Here is a 25,241-nt window from a genome sequence, read left to right as displayed (position 1 = left end):
ACCACCATGTTCATCCAGTTTTACTGTCAATCTACACAGTTAAATGACAACAGGGCTTTTGTAAGCCCTCCACCCTGTGCCTACTCTCAAATGAGTACTTTATAAACAAAATACAGTAATTAACCTTGGGACCATTGAAAACCTCATGTACAAACAGACTAAATTAATATTTACAAGATCAAACAGGATAGCAAAGACGATTAGATCAAGAAGGATTTAGATGTGGGTCAACTCATACTCCAAACGACAGATGAAATCTGCCATTAAGATGCCTACACTCACTCCCATCACTGATAAGCTGCTTCCAAGGCAGAACACTAGGAAGGGCAAAGCATTGGACTCATGTTGGTGTACAGAGGACTCCCTGTTATCTGTCCATTCACGAGAGCCAGCAGAGCAGTCAAGAGCACTAACTCTGCAGACAGTGCAAACCAGCACAGCCCAGTGTAATGACTGGGGGAAACCACGTGTGCTGAGCCCCTCTTCTGTGCCCGGCATCACTGCACTGCTTCACGCCCTTTACACCAGCCCAATGAGGCAGCATCCCTGGCACGCTGCTCAGATGAGGCAGAGACCGGTACTTAGTCCCAAACACCCAGGAAGGACGTGGACGTGGCTGAGACAGGGTGTAGGTGCTTACTCTTAGAGCTGTGCTGTACTGCTGCACACCTAAGCATGTCACTTTATGCTCAAATACAACTGACGTCACATCTGCTCGCATTTCCACCACAGTAACCTTGGCACCTTGTTAACCCCGTGCTTCCTTATTGTAGCCTCTTTAGCCAGGGCCAGTGCTGGCATTTGTCACACCTCATCACTAAGTACACATCAAACACTGCTCATGCTGGAGCATGAAGATTAAACCTCCTTCTCCATCTGCAGATTCCTAGTTGATACATCCCTACCAGGGGACGCTAAGTAATTAGAGTCCTCAATCTCCTATCCCAACAACAGCAGCAAAGTAGCCAGGTGAAAACACCAACTTCAAAGCAGGCACAAGCCATTCCAGAAAAGCAGCTAACTTCCCAGAGCAAGGACAGCACAGGGCCACATAGAAGGTCTCTGTGCCTTGCAGAGGCCAACGTGGCCAGCTTGGCATGGCCTACGCACTGCTGCCCAACTCCATGGACACACGTAGTGACCAGAGCCTGTTGGATCTGCGTGCCATCTTATAAAGCTGGAAGATCCTTAACAGGACCTATAACGCTCCCCCAACTGCAGTGATGTGAACCAGGGCGACCAGGCCATCTTGCTCCACCACACATACCTCTGTGTAGCCAGAAACGCGAAGGAGACACACAATGAGGCAGGAACCAGGGACCACAGGACTCTGCAAACCAAGACTCAGCGAGCAGCTGCCTGCGAATGCCTGGTTACACCGCCTGCCCTTGGGGCCACAAATCATCCAGATACACCCTTTTCTGTTAACGGAAACTCAGGTGAATGTTTTCCTTACAACCAACAAAGCCTAGTCAAAGGCCAGAGTGAGCCCTCCCCACTCCGCTCACCAGATCTTAAGCAACACCTCCTAGCAGGCTCTTGACTGCCCCATGTGGTGAAAGCAGAGTCTTGCCACCGAGTGCTCTTTGGTTTCGGGCACCCCACTTTCCTCCCTGAGCCTTGGCACCCTCACTAGCCTCAAACTACCACCACGAGTGGCCGTTTCCAGGAGAACCATGGACGGGCACAGCATGAGAAGAGGTGGGAACTGAAGCCAGGCTGCGTGGGCCACAGGTGTAGCCAGGGTGTCCCAGTGCTCTCCCGCACCTGCAGCCAGCTCCCAATCTGCCTGAAATAGCAGAAACCAGTGGTGGCCAATCTACAGCACGTGTGCTGCCACAACAGGCTGTCTGTTACCATCGAAAGCTCTAGAAGTTTGGCCATCACTGCAGGATCTCAATTTCCCAGACACCAACTCAGCTAGTGACTGGGAAATCTTGTCTGTACCTGCAATTTTGTAGAAAGCAGTCCCAAGCATTACCCCTGAAAGGGAAAAGATTTTCTGAGTTTATCTTTCTTTGAGAGTTTCAAAATGTGTATGAACCCTCGACTTTCTCAACTCCTCCCTTTAAAAAAAATTTTTTGAGGGGCTGGGGATTTAGCTCAGCGGCATAAGCACCTGCCTTGCAAGCAGGCGGTTGTGAGTTCGATCCCTGGTACCGATAAAAAGTTTTAAAAAAAAAATTTTTTTTTTTGAAGCTGGCATTTTAGACAGGCTGCGCCACACCTAGATAGCTTCTCCTTGATGGTGATGATAGAGAATCACAACCATGGTGCACAGTGAAACAAACACAACCACAGTCTGCTTCAAGGAAAAAATTTGCCAAGTGACAATTCTATCTTTTTTCCAGGCAGGCACTTATGCAGCTGAGCTAAATCTCCAATCCTACCTTTTCAACATTAAGAATTATAAGATGCAGCCAGGTATGGTGGTCTACCCTTATAATACCCATTTCTTAGGAGGCTGAGACAGGGGGATTACAAGTTCAAGCCCAGCCTGAAATTCTAGTACTTGGGAGGCTGAGACAGGAGGGCTGCTGTGAGTTCGAAACAAGCCTATGCTACAAAATGAGTTCAAGGCCAGTCTGAACTATACCTGAAACTCTGTCTCCAAAAAAAAAAAAAAAACTAGGCCCAGCCTGAGTAACTTACCAAGAGTTCATCTCAAAGTAAATTAAAAGAAAACAAAAAAGAAAACAAAAGGGATGGGGATGCAGCTTAGTACCAGAGCCCCCACTCGCATGCGTGAGGAGGCCGTGGGTTCACTCCCCAGTACTGCCCACCCTCACATGAACACAGAAGAATGAATGAGACTTGGTCACCAACTAGAAAAAAAACAGTTCTGAAGGAAGCTGAGCGCAAACATGCTGAACACGCCCTCTGCGAGTTACACATAAAAGACCCAATGTGACAGTCACTGCCCAGCTCTTTCCCGGGTCTTCCCGTGTGACACAGGGACACTGGTCTGTCTTCCTAGCTCACAGAGAGGAAGTGTTCAGCATTCCAGTTCTAGTTAACCTGGAAGGTCAGGTAAAGGTCACCGGACAGGCCTGTGCCCTCCAAATCTGTACCTCTGCAGCTTTAGTGAAACTAAAAAGCTACGGACTTTATAGCCAGTCTCATTATCAATGCATGTTCTTTCACTTATTCTAAAACCTGAAATCACAATGCATCTGATGCCCATGCTTTCTGAAAATCACCTCTAACAGCGTGCTCATTTTGCAGTAGTATAAAAAAGAACACTAGGCTTTACAGCCAGTGACATCTCACAGTAGACAGAACGGAAGCCACCTGGTGAATGCCCCACCACCTGTACCCCTCACCCAAGCCTGCTCTTAGCCCCATTCTGAAAATCCTGCTGGCCTCAAAAGGACGAAGAACAGCAGCAGCCAGTTACAGAACCTCCCCACCTGGAAAAACGAAATTTAACTCACACACTGAGATAAAAGGGCCAGTTCTCCACCCGTGAGACAGGACGCACTTGCTTGGAATCCAAACCAGTGCCTTTCCTTTCTTAAAAGCTTTTAACTCAAACTCAAGTATTCACTTTAGAGAGTCTGGGTCTTCAAGCAGGGCAAGAGAAAAAGCCTCACTCTCAGGGAGACTTCAGTGAAGAGTCCTGGACCAACACGGGGCTCCGTGAGCAGGGGCAGCTTCAAGTTTAAACAGTAATTTGTGCATAGTTATCTTCCTAGGCTGATACAAGATAGTTAGATTAAATACATTAATCAAAGTACAAATCGTGCTGGCAAAATCCAGTGCCTGGCTTCTCCAAAGGCCAAGCTGCCAGCAGCTCCGGGCTGCATTTTGCTCCCACTCTGGAGCCAGAGGTGGGTGATGTGAGGGGGCAGGGGCCCAGTGGAGGAACCTATGTGCAGTGACAACAGAAACCTTAAATGCAAGATCCATTATGGCCTCAACCCCCAGAGCCCTTTCTATGTGGAGGCTGAAAATACATCCTGGGGAAAGTGGCACTCCTTGCCTGGCCCACCACTCGGAGCCCTGTCCACTGGGAGGTGCTGCTGGGGCCTGTGACCTTTCTCGGCCATGACGGCATCAGGATCACAGGGTGAACAGCAGCTAGGTGAACAGCAGCCACCATGTCAGCATCACACTCCCCAGCACACAGGCTCAGACCCTCAGCCCAGTTCTCACCAGCATGACTTTACTGCCTCTGCACCAAACCCTTAAAAGGAAGAATGACTGTTGTCCCCACTTGAAGACTGCGAACTGAGACGCCAGAGAAGCCAAGTCACCCATCCAGTGTCACACAGGACCTGATACAGCTGCCTACAGTGCCTGTAAGATGGAAGGGTGTGCTGTTTCAAGGAGAAAAAAATTAAAAAACTAACAAAATCTAACTTCCATTTCTTTTGAAAAGAACTAAGGAGGATAAAAAGGATAAACACTGCATACGAGCAGGGCACCTAGGAGCCACGCACTCTGTCTCAGTGTAAACACACCACTGCTCCTGGACAGACATGGCTGGAAGGAGCTGGGTCAAAAGAACAAATGACCGTTGACCAAAAAAATAACTTGTAGGACGCACTCTGATGGACACCCACAGACACAGGCATGACTCAAGTCTGAAGCAGGCCAGTTCCTAAAGCCAGGGAACAGCGAGTGGCACAGCCCGCTGGGCAGGACACTGCGCCACCCCGCCCAATGGCTGTGCTGGTCTCGACCTTTGCTACGGCACCACGGTCACAGCGCCACACTAGCCCGCCAGGTGGCTCCACTGCAACCAGCTGCCTGTGTCTCACAGCATGGAGGAAGGGGTCCCCAAGCCCCACCTCCCCTGAAGCTCTTAGAGAACACAGTCACTAGAACTGATGCCGGTCCTTCCCAGCGCAGCTAAGCACTTCTGCAACACCGCAGGACGAAACTAGCAGGGGAGAGGCTGGACTAAGGGGTGAGCTCAACGTCAGAAGGAAGTTCTCCGGGTGGAAAGTGGGTCAGGGCTACGAGGACCACGTCACGTACCCAGCGCACTGGCCCTGTCCCTTGGGCTGCAGAGGCTCTGTCCAGTCCAGCACAGCTACAACCAGACATAATGCTGTGGTACAAAAATAACTGCACCTCTGGACCTACTGAGTCTGGCTGTGAGCTTATCTTTTTATACTTATGCTAGAAGTAGTTTGCACGTGAAGTTGATTTGGCATATTTTTAAACTATGTTGTTCTGGCTTGAGCATTCTATAATAAACTTTTAGAGTATATCATGTTAACCACTGCAAAATGTGTTTTATTTTAAGAAGGGTATAAACATTTTATTAGAAATTATGCTTTGTTTATTCACTTTTAAAAACAATGATTAATAACAGTTTTTCCTCGTGGCATTGGCCACAGATTCCCCAAAAATTTGAGCTGAAAGCCAGGGGCTGTTTTCCTAGGAAAGAGTCCTCACTTTTACTCAGAACGCCAATGCGATGCTTAAATTACTCCTGTGATATCTCTGCCAAGGGCTGGCAGAAGCCACGGGACTGGCCAAGTCCAGTACTGCTATGTGGACAGAGCGCTTGGGGGCCTCTACAGCCCTGAAAGCTTGGGAGCTAAGTCACACTTTGACAGCTCTCACTTAGAAACAGGAGCGTCCGGAAGTACGACACAGTACATCGGAGAGTAACGAAGCGCCTAGAGATGCCCTCTGCCAAAGCCGTGTAGCATCAATCAGACTCCTTACATGTTTAAAGTCACAATAACGACAGTGATCAAGACTCAGGGATCCACACACTTGGTGCAGGAGTTACAGAAACAACCTGAGAGAGCCCACTAAAGAGAGGAGCCCCCATTTGGGGCCCCGCCCTCATTCTCAATCTACAGAAACCACGGAGAGCAGACCTAAGGATGGGAGCAGGCCATTCATAGCCAGGGGACCTGGGGCGGATCCCCTCAGTCTTAGGAGTCCAGTTCCCTCCCTGAGAAATGAAGACTAAGCCCACACGGCCCTCACAGCGAGCCCCAACCTCGGCCAGCCCCTCGCCGAGACACTCATAGCACACAATCCAGACACGCTCCAGGCCCACAACAAGCTCAGGTGGACATGTCACACCCCATGCTACACATGGGGAGACACAGGTGTGTAGAGGGAAGGAAGGAAGAAGCCTGCCACCAGGTGCCAGAGCCCTGATCTGACCCCAGCCACACAGCCTGCCTGGAGACATCCAACGTTAGCAACTACAGCACGCTACAGTCCTCTGAGGCACTTTCTCCTTCCCCTGCCCTTTTCCTATCTGCCTGAAAAGAATCAAGACAATTTGCCTTCTGTTTGTATCCCCAAACTAGTTTAACAACAACAACAATAAAAACCCAGCTTAGTACGCCCTGCCCTTCAGCGAGCCACGCCATGAGCAGGACACACAGAGCACGAGCAGCAGCCTCGTAGCCCGGGATGTAGCAGCATGGCCACCTCCCCAGCTGCAGAAGCTAGAAGCCTGGCCGCTTCCCGCCTCCTCTTCTCAGAAACACACCGGGCATCAGTTACGGCACTGACATTGAGGACAACGAGACTATGTATTTAACTCCAGGTGCTGGGTAGCCACGCACTGGACATACGACGCCCAGCAGGCTGGCATGGCCTCTGTCCCCAGGGCAGCCCCGCACTTCTGGCTCAGCGCGATGTATGCCGTGACACAGGCAGTGCAGGTTGGGGGACTGCGGAAGCACATGTGAGCGGAAGGGGGATCAGCCGGTCTGAAGAGTCGGAAAGACCCTGAGCGTGGGCCTGTAAATTCACACAGACAGGGCTGTAACTGCCAAGCTAAAGGGGTGGGCGCCCATCAGTGACACCTTTGGCAGGGAATAGACAGCAGGGCACAGGCAGCACCCTGAGGTGACTGGAGCTAAGCCAGGGCATTACACAGCCCGCCTAGACCACTACAGTGGATTACAGGGTCTGTCCCCATCCAGAGTGCACAGGGGAGCCATCAAGATACCTCAGCATGTCACAAGGTCACTCAGACACTCTGTGGGAGAAGACCAGCATGGGTAAGACAGGCTGGTCAGGGGCTGACACGAGCGTCCCGGCCAGAGGTGACACTCAACTCATTTACCGCAAACGCTTATGATTATTACTGGGCATCAGGCATCCTCGCCGGGAAGTGCCCTGCAGACCATGCAATGCCGCAGGAGTGTCCACATCCCTCTTGGGCCCAAGTGCAGGGAAGCCTGCGGAAGCCCTTTCCATTTGGCAACGCCTGAGACTCAAGCAGCTCCCCAGCCACCTCTGCCAGCCAGAAGCACAGAAAACCTTCCTCAAAAGCAAGCCGTGCCCACCGCTACCTGACGAAGGAGGAAATCTCCACAGGAAAGCAACATCCCCCAAAGCGTCTTGCAAGGAAATTGTTCCGTTCCGGTTGTATAAGCCGAGGTCCCCAAGTACAGGGTTTTGGCTGAGGATCCCAGCAAACTGCTGGCAGGATAATGTGGTTATGCTGTCTAAGCTACTGTGAAAAAGCATTAAAATCTCAATGTCTGAGCGCATCCAAGCAATTAAAATTAACATGGATTGCTCTGCTTGAGACTTGAAAAACAAAGGAGTGGTGGCCTCCGTAACCTGCTGCAGGGTTTTTGGGTTTGTTTTTTTTTAACATGTTAAAGGCAAAAAGAGCAGGCATTTTTACTACCCAAATCCAGCTCTGAGGTAATCGAGTTAAACAGGAGTGTCTCCAGGGGCTTAAGCCAAGGGTCTGTTCTGGGAGAAAGGCAGAGGGGAAGGGTGATCAAAGGCAAGCTAGGGCCTCCTGAGTCCTGCCACACGCCAGCTCTGTGCTGGGCACATCGACCCTTGCAAACGAGGTGTCCCCAAGCCACCTGTCAATGAGCAGGGAACCTGAATCACAGGGGTCTGAGCAGAGCTCTCCAATGGTCACTGCAGCACAAAAGGAGGTCCCTGAGAATCAGTCTCTCATGGATCCTGGGTGACTCAAATTCTCACAACAAACACCATGGATGATGCACCGTTTACAACCAGCTTGGGAGTTCAGGAAAACACACTGTGTTACATAGCACGAGTTTAGAGGGCGAGGGAGAGATGCGTGCTGTGATGAGTTAACCGATGCCCAGCTGGGTGGGCAGCTGGGTCAATGGAAAACAGTGCCTCCGGGACTCACTCAACCCCATATGAGGAAGGGAAGTGGGTGCCCAGGGCCAGTCCCTCCAGAGCTCCAGGACATTAAAACAGCTCAGCTAGAAATCCAATCATCCCTCTTTTCTGTGGGTGTTTTCCACAGCCTAAATTACTGGTTGTCAACAGCAGTCTGAAAAGAGTAAACAGAAAATTTCAAAAGTAAATGACAGATTAAGTTTTAAATTGCTCGCTATTCTGAGTCATGTGATAAAATCTGAGCAGTCCTGTTCCATCCCACTTGGGATGGAAATTGCTCCTCCAGCCAAGAATACATACCATATCCTTTTCCTGCCTGCACCTCACCTACCATCCATCCTGGTGATCAGATCAACTGTTACATTACACTTCACAGGTACATATGTTCACGTGAACATATTGTGTTCACGGAACCTTATTGAACTTCATAATGGACCAAAGCACAAGGGTAGTGATGCTGGCAATTCCAAAGAGAAGCACAAAGTGTTTAAGTAAAAAGGTAGAGGTTCTCAACTTAGTAAAGAAAGAAAAAGATTATACACTGAGGATGCTAAGATCCACCATAAGAACAAGATTTATGTCCATAAAATTATGCAGAAAAAAAAGAAATTCATGCTAGTTTTGCTGTTGTGTCTCAAAATATAACAGAGAGCCACCACAGTGCAGAGCGAGTACCTAGAAAGCTTCAGCTCCCAGGGTTTCAGGTATCGGCTGGGGGTCCTGAAATTCGTCCCAAGCAGAACACTGCCCAGGGAATAACAAACGTGTAGCAGTCTCTCCTGCAGTCACCAATCATACACCAAAGAAAATGTGGGAAGTTCTCTTATGAAAGACCCAGACTGACAGGCGAGGTCTGAGGTTGATGGTGGCAAATAAGTCAGTACCCTGAAGCTGATCCAAGTGACAGCTTCCCCTCTGAACACACTTATAAGTCCTGAAATCAATGAGGGCGCCTTACTTAACACGAGCAAGGCCGTAGGTTGGTGCAAAATAAGGGCAAACTAGTGATGTGCCAAAGGCAAATAAACGGGAGCGCTTTCTCTATCACGAGCAAGGAATCTGCATTAAGCATGCAGTAGAATTAAGATGCAGCGAGCTGTACAGATGGGATGATATTTAAGATGCTCAGACAGCAAGACACAATGCCTTTCTGTTCAGACACTTTTCCACACAAGGTACATGTGCCAGCTGAGTCTCCCAGCACTGCTGTGAGTTATGTTCTTGCTGACAATTAGGAAAGGGAGCTGAGGCATTTATGGCCACTGGTTAAGAGGTTTAAAAAAAAAAAAAAAAGGATGAGTGGAAAGGCTCGGAATTATGATTAAATCCAGGAGTGTGAGTGTGAGTGCTGTGCTCCACCTGGCAGGGTTATAGAACTGAATGGAGACTAAGTGGCCAGAAGAAGGGAATCTGTCAGCTTAGCTCACTGTGTCTACAACACTGCCTGCACACAGCAGGCGCCTATACACAGTAGGCACACCACTCCAGAGCAGTGTATGTAGAGCTTCTTACAAGTACAGCTGTTTCCTCCCAAGGAAGGCCCGCACGCCCCTACAAGCACAGAGGCATGGGGACAAGCTCAGTCTGCAGAGCTGCTGACAGGTGACTAATAATGAGGAGCCACCCACGGAGAACGGCCCATGACAGAATGAGGCGCTCAGAGGCAGGCGCCAATGGGGAAAGAAGAGCAAGGGGCAGTTCATCAGTCCAGCAAAGACTACACATAGGGCTGTTTCAAAGAAAGGCCACTGGGCGTGGTGGGCACGCCTGCAGTGCCAGCCCTCGGGAGGCTGAGGCAGAAGGACCACTGCGAGTCTGAGGCCAGCCTAAACTACAGTGAGTTCAAAGCCAATCTCAAAAAGCTGGGGAAAAAACAAAAGACAAAGAGGAGCACCTATCCTGACAGCCATTCTTCAGCACCTCCCTCCCGGCCAGGGAAGGCAGCTGGGCTCCAGAACAGTCCCTTTCCCCTCTAAGACACTCAGCCATGAGGCCAGGCACGTATCACTTCCAGAAGGCAAAACAAGGGCGTCTACCTCGCCAAATCTAAAGAGCCTGGGCTATTTGGCTCAGGAAGGTCAAGGTGATTCCAACATCCAAGCCCCAGTGGGGCCCAAGGCTGGCTGGCTGGCGACTCCCTTTGCCATGTCACGGAGAGGGACTCGGGTCTCCCTGGGGAAAGGGTGGTGCCTCAGTGGGACTCAACTCCAAGAGAAACATGGCTTCCTTCCTCAACACCCAGTTGGTGTTCCCTCTTCATGTTGCCAAGACACTGCTGGCAGCATGACCAGGACAAGTCATGCTCTACCAAAGAAAGCATGATGACTTATCTGATCCCTGATATCCCCTTGAGATCAGATATTTGGTCAAAGGAGGTAGAGTCCCTAGAGTTTACTGGGAATACAGCCAGATAGTGCTCAATTACTTGTGCCTAGATGCTAGGTGTCCAAAGGTGACCCACAGTCCAGACCTAGGAGACTTAAGGACACAGAGTGGGCAGAGGCTACAACGCAAAAACACGTGCAATCGGTTCTGCTTGGTCTTCACCAAAGTGCATGGCATCCCAGGCTGAAAGGTGCTGGGCAGCTGGCCATGGCCACTCCAGGTTCCTCAGCAAGGCCACAAGTGAGGCTGCAACGGACTTCACAGAGAGCCTCCACTTCCCCGTGGCAAGCAGGGGTCTTGGAGTTCCACATACTTTGTGAAGTCAGCAAGAAGAAGCCAAGGCACAGTCCTGGTCCAGCAGGGACAGCCTCAGCAACAAACTTCCCAAGCCCCAGAAGCTGCGGGGAACAGTGCCTCTCACAGCAGGGGAATGCAGAGGGCAAGTTCCAGAAGCCAAAGGACAAAGAAAGAGCAGGAGGCCAAACAGTTGCCCCAGCCTTGCCTCCCTGATCCTGGGCATAAGTCCTGAGCCAGCAAAGAGGCACCCTGGGCAGCCAGGGAGCCGAGGACAAAGCCTCCTGGCCTCATGCCACCTCTCCGCCCCACAAGCACCACCAGAAATCTGCAAAAGGTCAAGGTGAAGCAGACTAAAGCAGACTCAGAAGGCAAAAACACACTCTCCAAGAGGAGAGGGAGGGATGCAGGAGCTCAAGTTCAGCGTGGTCCGCATACCTCTTAATGCACACAAGGGACAGCGCAGGATGGCTGGTCCTGGAGGACACAGAGTGCCCGCCCTGAGCGGGCACCCCTCAGTGTTTCTAACAAGACACGCAGAACCCTTTGGGAAACAGGCCCTAATAGTCCCACCACAGGACGAGGCCTGATAGTGCTGAGGAAGTGCTCCAGGTGGGTAAAGACAACAGCAGGGGCCATCGAGGGGCCACCTAATTTGGGCGTGCCTCAGAAGGCATCCCAGGGGAGGCAGCAGCCAAACTGAGCTCTGAAGCACTCAGAGCTTTTCACACAAAGGAGATGCAAGAACGTGCACAGAGTCCCCAAGACGGAAAGGATTTCGGCCCCTTGGGGAAGGCTATTCATTATGCAGAGTGGAGCTGGCAGAAAAGCATGGAAAGGGGCGGCAAGAAGTCCGCACCGGCAAAGTCACACCAGGTTTGGACTTGGCTTTAAACCACCCCAGTCCTCGGCAGCCACCCTGGAAGAAACTGTGCAGTGAGAGGCGCAGGAAAACAAACAGACTAAGGCTGGCAAAGTGTTCTGAACTGTTTAGCTGGGTATGCAGGACTTCACTGGGCAATTCTTACCGCTGGGTACACTGGAAATTTCTGTAATAACATTCACTTTGTCTCCTCAGGAAGGAAGGCGGGAAGCAGAGTAGAAAAGCAAGCCAGGGCCAGGTCAGACGGGCCGGCAGGGACAGTAGGCAGGAGACAGGCAGCATCAGGGCACCTCCTTCACAAGGCAGCACTGTCCATACTGCGAATGAGGAAACTGAGGCTGAAGAATGTGGTCCAGCTGCTCAGGACGTGTATCTGAGCACTGCTGCCGGTAGGGAGAAGCAGGGATCACCAAAGAGTGATAGAATCAAATGAAACTGGATTAGAGAGGGTAGAGAGACCCAAGGGGAGGCTGGAATCACAGTCAGGGGCCTGGGCTTGGGCACAGGCAGGCCAGATGGGAGGAAAGGCTGAGAGGCGGGGAAGAAGCAGGCTGCCAGACCTTCAGGAGGTGGCGTGAGGAATTCGGGGTGGGCTGTGGCTGGGTAGGGTATCCCAAGAGGTGTGGCTCTGGCTGGGGCAGACTCGTTCCAGACTGCTTCCCTCCAAGAGGCCTGGGAACACCCCTGGGCAGGGGTCTGGGAGCATGCAGGTACCAGGGCTGGACCTCAGGGAGAGACCTAGCCTGCCAGCAGTTAGCTGTCAAGGTGCTCGGGGGACAAGTGAGGCTGCGGAACAGACAGGCTGGCCTGGAGAAGGCGGAGTGATGAGAGACTCCAGTGGAGGAACTCATGGCTCCTTTTCTGCACGGGGAGGGGAACGAAAGGCAGCGGAAGGCTGCACAGCTCTCTGCACGGCACCCCGGCAGGCTTCCCGCCACCACCCCTGCGCAGCTGGACGTGAAAGGACGCAGACTTCTTTCTAGTGTGTTTTGGGAAAAGAGAAGGCTCTGGTTCCAATCTGTGGAAAGTTCAGGACAGAATGCACAGCCCTCCCAGTGCAGAAAGGCCAATGGGAGGGCGCCAGAAAGAGAACCAAGGACAGAGCGCATAGCAACGCATGCAGGCTGGGCCTGAGGCTGTAGCTGGGAGTGTCACTGCAGGTCGCAAGCCTGACTGCAGCAAGGGCCGCAGCACACCTCCTGCAAACCACGGCTAATGAGAAAATGCCAAGAGGTGGAATTGGCCCAGAGCCTCCGGGGAGAGCCTTTAAACTACAGGGTCTGGCAGGATTTCCATTCACATTTACACCTGGTGCACCAGAGGCCAGCGCCATCTGCAGACCTTTCGGGGAAATTTTCCACTGAGGTCCCAAGAGCTGCCCTGCTCTGGGTACTTCGGGGACCTTCCCAGCGAGAGGAGTAATGGACAGACTCCCAACCAGGTCCCATATGGGTCCTCATCTTCACATCCATGGGGATGCATCAGTCACATCACCAGACCTATCCGTGTCAGAGCAGACAGACCCCGAGAAGACATCCAGTCTGCCCAGGGAAAGGCCCTGGAACAAGGTGGCACAGCTAGACACTAGGCAGCCAGGGCTGGGCACGGCTGTCAGGTACCCTCTGCCTGTACCTCATCTCGGCCTCCTGCCATTCCCAGCTATTCTGGGAGGTAGAGAGGTGTCAAACTCTGTCACTCTGGCACAGTTGCACACAATACGCCACTACCCACCGTTGGCAGCGGGTACCTCACCCCAACCAATAATGCAGATATCGTGCAGGGATCAAAAACACGGTCTGACTCTGTGGTCCTGCTGTCACATGCACTGCGTGCTGGGGACATAAGCCAAAGGGTGACTTCTAAAATGGCTTTCGTGTTAAAACCTCTTCCTAAGAAACAATGCTGAAAATCCCAAGCAAGCTCACACTTTCCCACCAGGCAACAGAACTGATCGGTCGCCAAGCTCCAGGCAGCTCTTAGAACCCCAAAGTTCGAAGTGTTCTGCTTGGACACGTGTCAGCCCATCTCACCTCCTCTCCAGAAAGTCTCTCATTCCTCCTATGGTTTCTTGATTCCCAATCCCTCGCCTTCCCCTCCAGGCTGGGTGAGGAAAACACTTATGCATGCACACTTGTGTGTGAAGTGCTGACATCCATGCTTAGGGAGAAAAGCTGCAGGAATCTCGAACTTCAGAAGACACCAAAGTCACCGGCGGGAGACCTGGGAACAAAGTGGAAGGCCCTGGGGCAAGCCAGAGCAGCCCAGGAGTCTGCCCTCATCCCGGTCTCTCCAGATAAATCGGCCAGGCCCCAGGGAGCACTTCCCCTGAGACAGGAGAGGGCGCTACCTGGATCACTTCCTCCTGCCCTCACGCCTTCCTGACTGACCCTATTAGAGAAGGGGAGCGAGACCCCTGCTCAGCCCCACAGGCACAGGGCAGGAGAGCTGGGTGGAGAGCTGGGGTGGGCTGTCTGGAGCCTGCACTCCGAACCAAGAGCAACTTGGGGCAACACTGCACCTCATCCCTGAACATATGCTGATGTGCTACAGCTGCGCCTGGCACTCCTAACCACCGCTGATCCGGCCTTGACTGTGCACGAGTCAGCCTAAGGCTTTTTTTTCCTTGGCGATGTTGAGGACTGAACCCAGAAGCTCATGAGCGCTAAGCAGGTGCTCAACCACCCAAGTATGTCCCCAGTCCCTGTAATCCATCTTAGTCTTTGATATATTAGGCCCATTCTACTGATTTTCTAAAAGAATTTGCTCCAGGCACAGCATAAATGCAGGGCTGGGCCAGAACATGGGGAGTCTGACACTGGAATGAACCCCTAAGCCTTGACATTTCTTTTTTCTTTTCGCACCGATGATCGAACTCATGACCATGTACTTGAGCCTTTACATTTCTGATCCTCCTGTGTCTAGAAACCCAGCAGGCTGCTTGTACATGGTTGGTTTTGCTGCTGGGGTACAGTGCTTTGCTCTCTTGGCAGTGGCTCTCAGGGGACCCAGTTTTGGGGGTGGGTGGAAAAGGGAGGGCCCAGGGCTCAAGGTGAAGCAGAGCAGCCTATGTCGCCGTCAACCCCGTATCAGCAAGGTCACACAAGTGGGTAGGCCTTAACAGATGAGTCAGGAGAAAGAGCGCCTCAAAGCCTGGCACCTGGGTGATAGCGCAAACCAGAACACTGCCCGCCCTGGAAGTCATGGTAATTCAGTTTCGGGAAGCATCAAGGCGACTTTCTTTCCTGCCGTACTCTGAATGACCCTCTGTTCCCTGGCCTGTGTCAGCTAAGCAGCGAGCGGAGTAAGGGCGGGGCCTGGTGGCAGAGCAAACAGAAACAAGCTACTGAGAACCCATGAAGTAGAACCACCACCAGGAGGCCGGTGGGCAGACCTGCTCCTCCCAGCTGGTTTTCCCATGCTGTCAACGCAACAGCTGCCACACAACACCTGGCATCAGGTGCGGTGGCTCAAATTAGCCTGGAGACTCCTACCAGGTCCCGTGCCCCACTAACCACGGCTGACACGGCCAGGTGACAGGCAACAGTGCCAAAAGCGCTAACCTCAGCCCTCTGAGGGCTCCTCACCGCCGGCCCTCACCCAGCCCTCCCAATCACCTCCTGGAATCCAGCCCTGCCCCAGCACAGGGTCCGGAAGTCTCTCTCGTCTATAAACAGCACAACTAGATTCCTCAGTAACACTAAAAATAGAAAGGCCTTCATCACACTTCATCAAAAATACAAGCAAGCAAACCATGAGAGGTTATAAATTAAAAATTCAACACAAAAGCTTTTATGTATTCTTCATTCATTCAGTGAATTTTAATTGCATGCTTCCTGTGGACCACACACCTCTCTACCACTCCCAGCAAGGGGCCCGGCAGACACGACACTGCTCCTCCTGGACTTCAGGGCTACCCCAGGATGAGGACACGCTCCGCTCGGGAAGGGATTAGTGTCACACTGTGAACAGTCACACTGTGAACTGGCAGCTCTGGGGTGCGAACCCAGTGTGCCCTCCATGATGGAGCAGAGGGACAGGGCGGTACCTGACACCATGGAGCAGGAGATTCAGATCCCTGCTCAGAGGGCTGAGTAGGGGAAATGTTCTCAGGCTTTCAAGTGCTTACTCTTGAACTCAAAAGCTGCTCTTTCCCTAACTGTGGGCTTTTAAAAAGAGCAAAAAAACCATTCTGTTCTGGGCCCATCTTCCAAGCCTGGCAGTGCGTGACACTTCCAGGGAGAGTGCCTCAGCTTCCCCAGGGAGCAGCAATGACTGGCCTGCTTCTCTAGGCAAACTCAAGGCCACACGTCCTCAGGTTCAACCAGCTGCTGACTGAAAATACTAGGTCTATGCTAGAAACGCAGTCATCTTGCCTTCCCATTACTCCCCAAACACAGCACACACATCTCGCTCAATGTTAGGGCTCAGCAGTGATGACTTCAAGTCCATAGGAGACCGTGTGTGAGGGATGCGCACCTGCAGCCCCAGCTATTCAAGAGGCTTAGGTGTGAGGGTCCCTTGATCTCATGAGTTCAAGACCACATCTCAGAAAATAAGAGACAGAGAGAAGAAAGCGACACAGGAGGATGTATGTACTTTATACATAAACACTGCACTGTTTTACAAAAGAGGCTCCAGGGGCTCCAGATCCTGACATCCTGAGGAGGAGACCACCCAGACTAGTCTATCATGGATACCAAGGAACAATTTTACGTAAGTAGTCTTCTGCCACTAACAAAAGAGCAAAGTCAAAGCTGAAAATAAAAGCCTGGTGACAAGATGCTGGAAACCTTGGGAAGCCACCTTCAAGACACATTGGGTCTATAACGGGCAGCATCTGAACGTGGTAATACAAAGTCCATACTAACTATCTCACAGCAAGGCGGCACCGATGCCAATTATCTTTTGCAGTCACAAGAGCTGGTCACTCTTCCGCAGAACAATCATCTCTAGGTGCCCAACAGTTAAAAGCTCAATTCTTTTCCCCAGATCAGCACGGGAAAAGTGCTGCACACAGCAATTTGACATCATTTCACTAAATTAGGTTAATTCTTAAATGTGTTATTGGAACAATTATGCCAACTACCATGCAATTAATATGCCAACTGACTTTACAAAGATCACGAAAATGGCCCAAAGAAAGCAGCGAGCCACTAGGCGTGCTCGAGACTCCTCTGGGCCAACAGCTGACAGACAGCAAGTTCACCACATAACGGGCCCCTGTTTGCCCTGATCCCCAGCCAGTGGTGCGGGACGCTGACCCTGGCATGTTACCCCACTGCCCCACACAGATTAATGCGCTAGCTGGTTGAAATTCTTTGAGGGTAAAATGATGAATGGTGAAAGCTCTGGCAATTAAAAAGCTCTTTTCATTTGTAGGCAAAGCAAGATAAACACATATAATTAATTGTTTTGCTTCTTCCATGTCACCAGTTGGAAATTAGAATAATGGCTTATTTCTGGAGGCTACTTCTTGGGTTTATTACAGAAATGTACGGAAGGCGTCCTTATCCTGTCTCTCCTCTTTTCTTTCTGGGTTTTAGGGATTCTTTTTAGCTACCTTAAACCTTTCCCAAGGCCAGGTAAGGCACAAATGATGTCACAGGGGATATCACCCACAGTAATAGATGAGAAACACATTCCCTTGCAGCCTCCTTTGAGAAATGACTAGCGGCTGCCTCCCCCCTCAACAGAGCTGCCAGGTCCGTAGGCTCAGAACACACAGTCTCTCACCTGATTAGTGATGTCTGCCCTGGAATGAATGAGCAAGAGTGTGCGACCATGTGCCATGTATCTGTCAACTACATCCTTCGTTAGACCATTATGAATGCTTAAAAAATGCACACAGATGGAACGAATAAAATGTATAAATGAAACATGCTATGAATTGTTTCCAGGATGCAGCCAAAAGGGGGAAGAATGTTTTCTATAGTTGGAAACCTTAAAACTGAATGAAAGATCAAGTTTTAGAGGAAAAAGCAATGACCCAAGACAGAAAAACCAAACTCAGGTCCCGTGAAGGTGCTATGTAGAGGTCGGGTCACTGGGCCTCACTCTGCTTGGCTCTCACTCAGGAGGCTGAATCTCTTGACTTTTCTCTCCTGCTGGGGCACCAAGAAATGAAACCACATGGTCACTCTAGAGACACTTCGTCTGGCCAGGCCAGGGACAGGCCAACTACCTCATCCCATGGAACATACACATATGTATTTTTGTACATACTATTTACCTGTACCATCTCCAAAACAATGAGTTCCATATACACAGTATTTCTTTCCCTTACTACAACTTCTTTTCCACCTGAGGATAAAGGTGCAGTTCAGGGACTTCTATTTCATAATCTAATAATTAAATTCAGTGAATAAGCAAACTACCTTCATTCGCAATCACCTCAATGCAAGATCAGTCACCTGTGGGTTTGAGATTGGCTTATCTATTCGAAACACTGAAGTCCTTGTCACTCCAGCCTTTAAGAACTTTACTCACATGGCCTATCAAGATGGTTTTATTACTAGGGATTTAGCTCAATGGCATAAGCACCTGCCTAGCAAGTGCTAGGTACCTGGCAAGCCGATACCAAAAAAACAAAAAGATTGGTTTTATTGTCCAAACACCAAAAAGCAAGACCTTCTATAGGAGTCAAACCAGAAATAAGTCACAGCATGTACTGCTGGCCAGATTCTATTCACACACCAGGTCACCTTATAAGTAGATGACCAAGATCACCCCTGGGAAAACCAGGAAGCTCACCAGGACAGTTTGAAAGGGCAGGGCTGTCTGCGGGGCTGGGGCATTCCCAGGCCTGGCTTGTCAACTACATGAGCATCCCTGCTTTTCTGTCTGTCCTGCTCGGTTCAGATGTTTAAAGTGCATCCGCCCCCATCCACACATCCTCCCATCCAAGGTCCATGCACGGAAAACTTGGTCCTCACAGCAGCGGTGATAGTGCAGAGTCTTTAAGACAGGGCCTAGTAGGAGGCCCTTCAGTCACAGGGGACACTCAGGATTGCAGGACCCTACCTCTCTGGCTTCCGGCCTGATGGGACCTCCTCCTTCCACACCCATCCCCATCGCTGCAATGCCACCCACCCACAAGGGCCTCACCAAAGCTGGCAACTAGCCCTCGAATCTCCAAAGCTATGAGCCAAATCATCCTCCTTCCTTCATGCAGACAGTCAGCATATGCAGGCAGCAGGCATAATGAAATACGGCCTCGCCCGGCCTCCTGTGGGGAACTGCCTCCCGTCCAAGGCGCACCGCTGCTTGTGCTTCAGGGAGCAGAGCTGAGTATTTCCACACAGGGATTCAAGGAGCCATCTCTGAGGATACCTACCGAGCGGGGCCACAGCCATTTCTCAGGGACTGCCACATACACCAGGAGAGCTCCAGGCAGCTGTGACAACAGTTGAGGGATCTTTTCCAGCACTGAGAAAATATGGGGGCAACAGAAAGCACGCCTGGAGAGAGAAGACGATTGCTGCCACATCACCTGTGTACCCTGATCCTCAGAGCTCAGCCGCACACTACAACTCCCTGAACAGCTTAGTCCTTTGGCCCGGTGAGCTCTCCTCCGACCAACTCCTAGACTTAACCTACTGAACCAAACTGAGTTTCTGTCACAGGCAGCCGGAAGTCTGGCAGGAAAAGGCTTATAGCTAAATCTACCCATTTAAGGTTCAAGTTATTACTTCAGTATCTCAGGACAAATCACCCTCTTTCTAAACCAGAATAGTTAACAGAGAGGTTTTTTTTTTTTTCTTTTGAAACAGGGTCTTACTATGCAGGTCAGGCTGGCCTTGAGCTCATTTTGTATCCCAGGCTGGCCTTGAACTCACAGTGACTTGAGCTTCACCAGTGCTGGGACTGCAGGTCTGTACCACCACGCCCAGCTTAGTTTCCAGAGTTCTACCTCAAACCAAACACTAAAATACCCCAAAGAGAAACTCAGATGGAAATCTCTGCACACCAGAAAAACTGTACAGCCTCATCTGTCATGCAGGACCTATGGGGAAAAGGCTCAGAGACGGGAGGAAAAGGGTGATGAATAACTAAGAGGCAGAGCAGTGCAGAGTCAACAACTGTAAGGACAGCTACCTCCAGGAGCGAAGAGCACAGTGAAGAAGGTTTTCAGAATTGCTCCCAAGTACCTTCTGGTGCCCATAAACAGGGAAACATACATAGAACAGCAGCACACATTTAATAAACAACAGGAACTCATCAGAAAATAAACTGTTTCTAGGCTTAACAAGCCTGACTGTTCCTGCTTTTAGACTAGTTCCGTTCGGTTTTTACAGTTGTCCTAAGATCTAAGGCACAGTTGTCCTAAGATCTAAGAGCTGCCAGTGGAAGGAAACCATGATATCCAATTCTAGGGAGCACATTAGAAACACCCTCCCTTAGACGCAGTCTAAGATAATGACAGCCGTCTAGTGATGGTCTCCCACTACAGGAGAAAGATCTAACGAAGAAAACAACATGAATGACTGAACATTTAGATCACCAGTCCTTAACCTTCTAGGAGTCAGAAACACCTCTGCAAACCTCAGGAAAGCTAGGACACCTTTCCCAGACAAAGACGCACCATGCATACCACCACATGCCAACCTCTAATACCAAGAGGTTCCTAAAAGCTGCCCTATCTCCAGACTAGATACACGTGACTTAAAATTCTTTTAAAAATGTAGTTACCCCCCCCCACCTCCCCAAAAAAAGGGGCTGGGGATTTAGCTCAGCGGCATAAGCGCCTGCCTTGCAAGCAAGCAGTCGTGAGTTCGATCCCTGGTACCGATAAAAAGGAAAAAGACCAGAAAAAAAAAAAAAAAATGTAGTTACCTGAGTATTAGTATTGTTCCTCAAAGACTTCAAAGGCCCACAAAATAGCCCACAGGGACATTCTAAAAACTCCAACTCCATGCTGAATCAAAAATAAATGAAGAAAGGGGCTGAGGATGTAGCTCAACAGCACAGTGCTGGGCGAGCACGCATGGGCTCTGCATTTGATTCCCAGTATTGCAAAGGAAGAAAGAAAGAATGAGTAAATAAATGAATGAATTTTGAAAGAAATAAAAACTGCCCCTCACTTGCTACATGTATGGGAGATCAGCAAATGTGCTTTCGCTCTATTCGCTCCATCTCTGAAGCTCCCTTACCTTGTTGGACCATTTATATGCCTGCAGGAGCTGACTATAGAGAGGGGTTTTGTCTTGCACGGGATCCAGGCTCAGCAGCCCGCTGTTGTGGAGAGGGTGGTTCTCAGACGGCTTGCCTACCAGGTTGCTCAGACGCTCCAGCTCACTGAAAAACACAGCAAAGAAACCTGAGTCCGCTTAAAACTCCAGCTCTTCAAAGCACCCATCAGAAGTACCAAAGAAGAAAGTATCTTGAGAATGGTTTAAAAAAAAAAGACCAGGAACAACCGAGAAAAATCCTAACTCGGAGTTTAACTTCAATTTAAAGCAGAACTCCCTGGTGCTGTTCCAAAGGAGGCGGAGGGAAAGTTAAGGGTACAAGAATCACTAAAACTCCTAAAATCAGGATTTAGCAACTTGAATTGTTCTCTGCAGGGGAGGAGACTTTCTGAGATCCCACAGTGTGGCACAACACTTCCTCTAACGAAGGGCTTTCAGACCCACGTGCGGATCACTGCATTTGGCAGAACAGCAAGTACCTGAATAAATGATTACTACTTATCATCCACAGAGGGGTAGGCTTTGTACATGACGCTTCACAGATGGTAAAACTTAGCAAAACAAAGACGAGATAAAACAAACAAATGGAATGGGAAGACACCACAGAGGGGGTTGTGTCAAACAAACACTTCAGTCTAGCAGTGAAACTCTAGAGAATCTTATGAAAGCGAGCCAACAGCAAAAGCACATCCCTGAGGCACATTCTGAGGGGCTGGTGCCCAAGTGCTAACGAAAGACTCTTTCTGAACAGCAGCACTTGCTATTCTTTCTGGAATCTTCAGCCATCTTCTTGTTGCTACTGTACAGACACTGAAGAAGGCAAAGTGGGGAGGGCCATTATTTATAAAATGGTGAAGGGTTTTGACATTCTGAACATTCAGAACTCAAAAAGAGTAGCAGACCACAGATATAGCACAGTGGCACAGCACCTGCCTGGCAAGCACGAGGTTCTGAGTTTGATTGCTAGTACCGTAAGAAAAAAGAAAGACAGAGACACAGAAACAGAAGCAAATCACAGAGAAAATGGACATGCAAATGAAGGAACAACCACTGCAGCTCAAGTAGGGAAAGTACTAACTGGTGCTTGGTACTGCACCCACAGACGGCTGGTGGATGTGGGAACTGGGGAGGGATCCTTTGGCCACCACCACCTCTCCCTTCCTACCTCTTCGTTCCACCTGGTGACCAAGGAGACCAAGTTGCAAAAATAACTGGGCTAAGGGTGTAGCTCAGTGGTACAGCATTAGCCTGGCAGGGCCAACCCCAGCACTAAAATCATGGCATGAGGAGCTCACCGAATACCCTGCCCTACTAAGCTCAGTTCTGAGAAATAAAAGCAAAATTCCTGAAATTCTAACCTTCCTGGGTAGGACCAGCTCTCCTAAGGAAAGGAACACAAATGCAGGACTTAAGTAACCAAGAAATATCCATCATGTGCTAGGCTTTTACATAGTGAAATAGAAGTGAAGACAGTGATTTGTAAGATAGAAGGGAATGCACAATCCAGACCCTTCATGGGTCACAAACTAAGAACTGGGAAAGGAGATTAAAGGCTAAGTCATTATTTTGGTTAACAGACTCTTCTGATTAACAGATTGGAGAGTAGGTCTCTACCGAGGAGACCTGAAGGAAAGCACTGAAAGTGAAGTGACAGTACTGAGCAAGCGGCTTCAGCGGGGGAAAGAAGGGAGAACGCCAGACCCAGGGCCCTGGTCTGCACCAGGGCTGGTCGGGTGCAGTCCGGGCTATCAGTACGGTCCGACCACACACGACGGGGCCCAGAGGGCCCACAGGTGAGAAACCTGCTGGGCTCCGCGAAGTGGAAGTTCCCGGCAAGAGCACGCGTCCTATTCGGGAGGGGGACGTCGCCAGTAGGGATTAGACTAGGGAAAGACAGCCGGGACTAGGAGGCTGAGGGGACCGAGACGGGAAAGGCGGGCTGGGAGTTGAGGTGTCCCCGAGGGGTAGCAGAAACCGGGAGAGGACGGCAACGGAACGGAGGGGGACACTCTGGCCAGGAAGCCTCGCGCGGGGTCGCAGCACCGTGGGAGCAGGGCGGGTCCTCGATCCCAGCCCCTCAGCCGGTACCTACTTGAGGTCCCGGTTGACCGAATGCAAGTTGTCCTGGAAATTCGCAATGAAGGCCTTCTCCCGGCCCTCCAGCGTCTCCTTGTTCCGCATGCCATCCTTCAAGCAGTCGAACACCCTGCTCACGCTGGAGCGCAGTGCCTGAATGGCACTAATAGCCTGGGCGAAGGCCTCCAAGTTCACCCCGACGCTCAGCACGTCCGCCATGTTGCCGCCACAACTGCGGGCGCTCCCGAGCCGACCCTGCGAGCAACGCGCCGCTCTGGTTGATGACGTCAGTCCCGGGGGCCTCTGGGAAATGTAGTACGCGGGCTGCTCATGGGGAACAGGGTTTCCACTTTAGTAAAAGGCATGTGTGGGTGAGGAAAGGGATCTCAATTTGGGGAAATCAGGCTGCACTCCCGATTACATAATGATTTGCTTAATGACTTCCCACCCTGGAGGGGAGGCTTCTAACCTACTGAATGAAATGAATGTATGTTCTTAAGTAAGCCGGGGAGAGAGGGAAATCTCTTCCCTACAATAAAACAACAACCAGTAGATATGGAAAGAATGATAGAATTAGAAAAATGCCATTTGGCAACTATTAGAATAACTGACTCAGGTAGAAATCAACAGAATGTAAAGCATGAAAGGAGACAAGAATTGCAGGATACTTGCATAGTCTCAAAGTGCCCTCTCCCAAAATACTTATTCCCAATACTTATCCCAAAATACTTATTCATCAACAAGGAGGAAAATAATTCAACAGTTTCACTGCTGGGCCTACACGTAGGTGAACTGGAAGCAGGACCTACGAGAGATATCTGTACACGCTTGATCATAGCAGCATGATGCACAATGGTCAAAGCTGGAAGGGACCCAAGTGTAGTGAACAGCTGGGTAAAATCGGTCTATCCCTGCAATCAGGTGTGATCTGGCTTAAGAAGAAAGAGCATTCTGACATCAGCTCCTCACATGAAATCTGAGTAAGGCCTGGAGATTCCTTTACAGTATTTTATCAGTGATAAAAATTGCATGGATAAAATCTCAAGATATTATGCCAAGTGAAATAAGACAGTCACAGAAGGACAAGTTCCATAGAGTTCCATTTATATGGAGTACTTAGAGTAATTAAAATCATACAGACAAATGTGGGGTGGTGGTTGCCAGCTTGGTTTTCAGTGTGAAGTTCACACCTTTGAAGAAAACATAGCAGAGAGGTTTGTGAAAAAAACTGAGATTTAAACAAAACCAATAAAGTATATTGGCCAAATCTGGCTTTGTGGAAGTCAAGATATTCCCTAAATTGTTTCTCTATTTTGTCCACTATGGACAGGTTTGTGAATTTTTTTATGTTTGCTACTGGAGAGGCTCTCCCAGATTCTCTCATTCTGTCCTTAGAAGAGCTGAACATGCTTGGAGCAGAGAACATAGGGGCAGAAGAAATGTCATGATGAGGACCTTCAGTGTACCTTTGTGCCAATCAGGAAAAGAGGCCCTCATAGGTATTCTCAGGGCAGTAGCAAGAACTGGCTGTAGGGGAGGCTTAGGGAGGAAGATTTCAAGCAGATTGCAAAGGCATTAATAGGCACAGACTTGGAAAAGTTCTTTGGTTGACTAGTGATGGTTGGCACAGCAATGTGAGTATACTTAATGCTGCAGAACCAGACACTTAGTGCAGTAAATTTATGTGTATTTTATCACTTGTTTTAAATTTAATAATGTTAAAAAGGAGGGTGTGGTGGTACATTCCTGTAATCCCAGCACTCAGGAGACAGAGGCCTGAGGATCATTGCAAATTCAAGACCAGCCTGGGCTACAAAGTGAGCTCCAGACCAGCCTGAACTGCACAGTCTGACATTGTCTCAAAAAAGAAAAAGAAGAAGAAGAAGAAGAAGAAGAAGAAGAAGAAGAAGAAGAAGAAGAAGAAGAAGAAGAAGAGTAAGATAGCAGCTTCACTCTGGAGAAGCTGGCAGGCACCAGCTTACCCACGAGGTCAAGGGGCACGTTGCTGATGTTCAGACACATTGTATACTTCCTGATACAGTGCACTGGGAAGGGCACAGTGGGCCTTCTGTGACGTTCCTGCTGCAAATACAAAACCCGACTTTAATTAGGACGAATGTCAAGCACCAGTTGAAAGACATTCAACAAAATAACTGACTTTTTTTTTCAAAAAACAGTAGCTTTAACATGAAAGATAAAGGCTGGGGAACTGTTCCACATTAAAAGAGACTAACGAAACACAACAACCCAGTACAGTGGGTGATCTGGGATTCCTGCTGCTGGCTTGATTGGGGCAATTGATAAAATTCAAG

General features: G+C 49.9%; 1 protein-coding gene across 2 annotated transcripts in view; it reads right to left on the bottom strand.

Annotated features, from left to right (window-relative positions):
• The window catches only part of Med27 (mediator complex subunit 27), a 167,627-nt gene extending 144,443 nt beyond the window's left edge, over positions 1-23,184 (bottom strand). The window contains exons 1-2 of one of the 2 annotated variants that reach the window (XR_010045967.1): positions 22,946-23,184; positions 20,815-20,959 (exon numbers count right to left, since the gene is read on the bottom strand). Coding sequence is in view for 1 of the 2 variants with exons in the window: in XM_003470838.4 (XP_003470886.1) it covers positions 20,815-20,959; positions 22,946-23,148 (348 nt within the window). In the remaining variant the exon portion in view is untranslated. The remainder of the gene's footprint in view (positions 1-20,814; positions 20,960-22,945) is intronic. The other variant, XM_003470838.4, reaches the window with a different exon arrangement.
• Between the last annotated feature and the right edge of the window lie 2,057 nt (positions 23,185-25,241).

Source organism: Cavia porcellus, unplaced genomic scaffold, assembly GCF_034190915.1.
Source record: "Cavia porcellus strain 051 isolate PalLab524CR breed Dunkin Hartley unplaced genomic scaffold, mCavPor4.1 scaffold_49, whole genome shotgun sequence".
NCBI classification, from domain to species: domain Eukaryota; kingdom Metazoa; phylum Chordata; class Mammalia; order Rodentia; family Caviidae; genus Cavia; species Cavia porcellus.
This window is presented reverse-complemented; position numbering and strand designations above follow the sequence as displayed.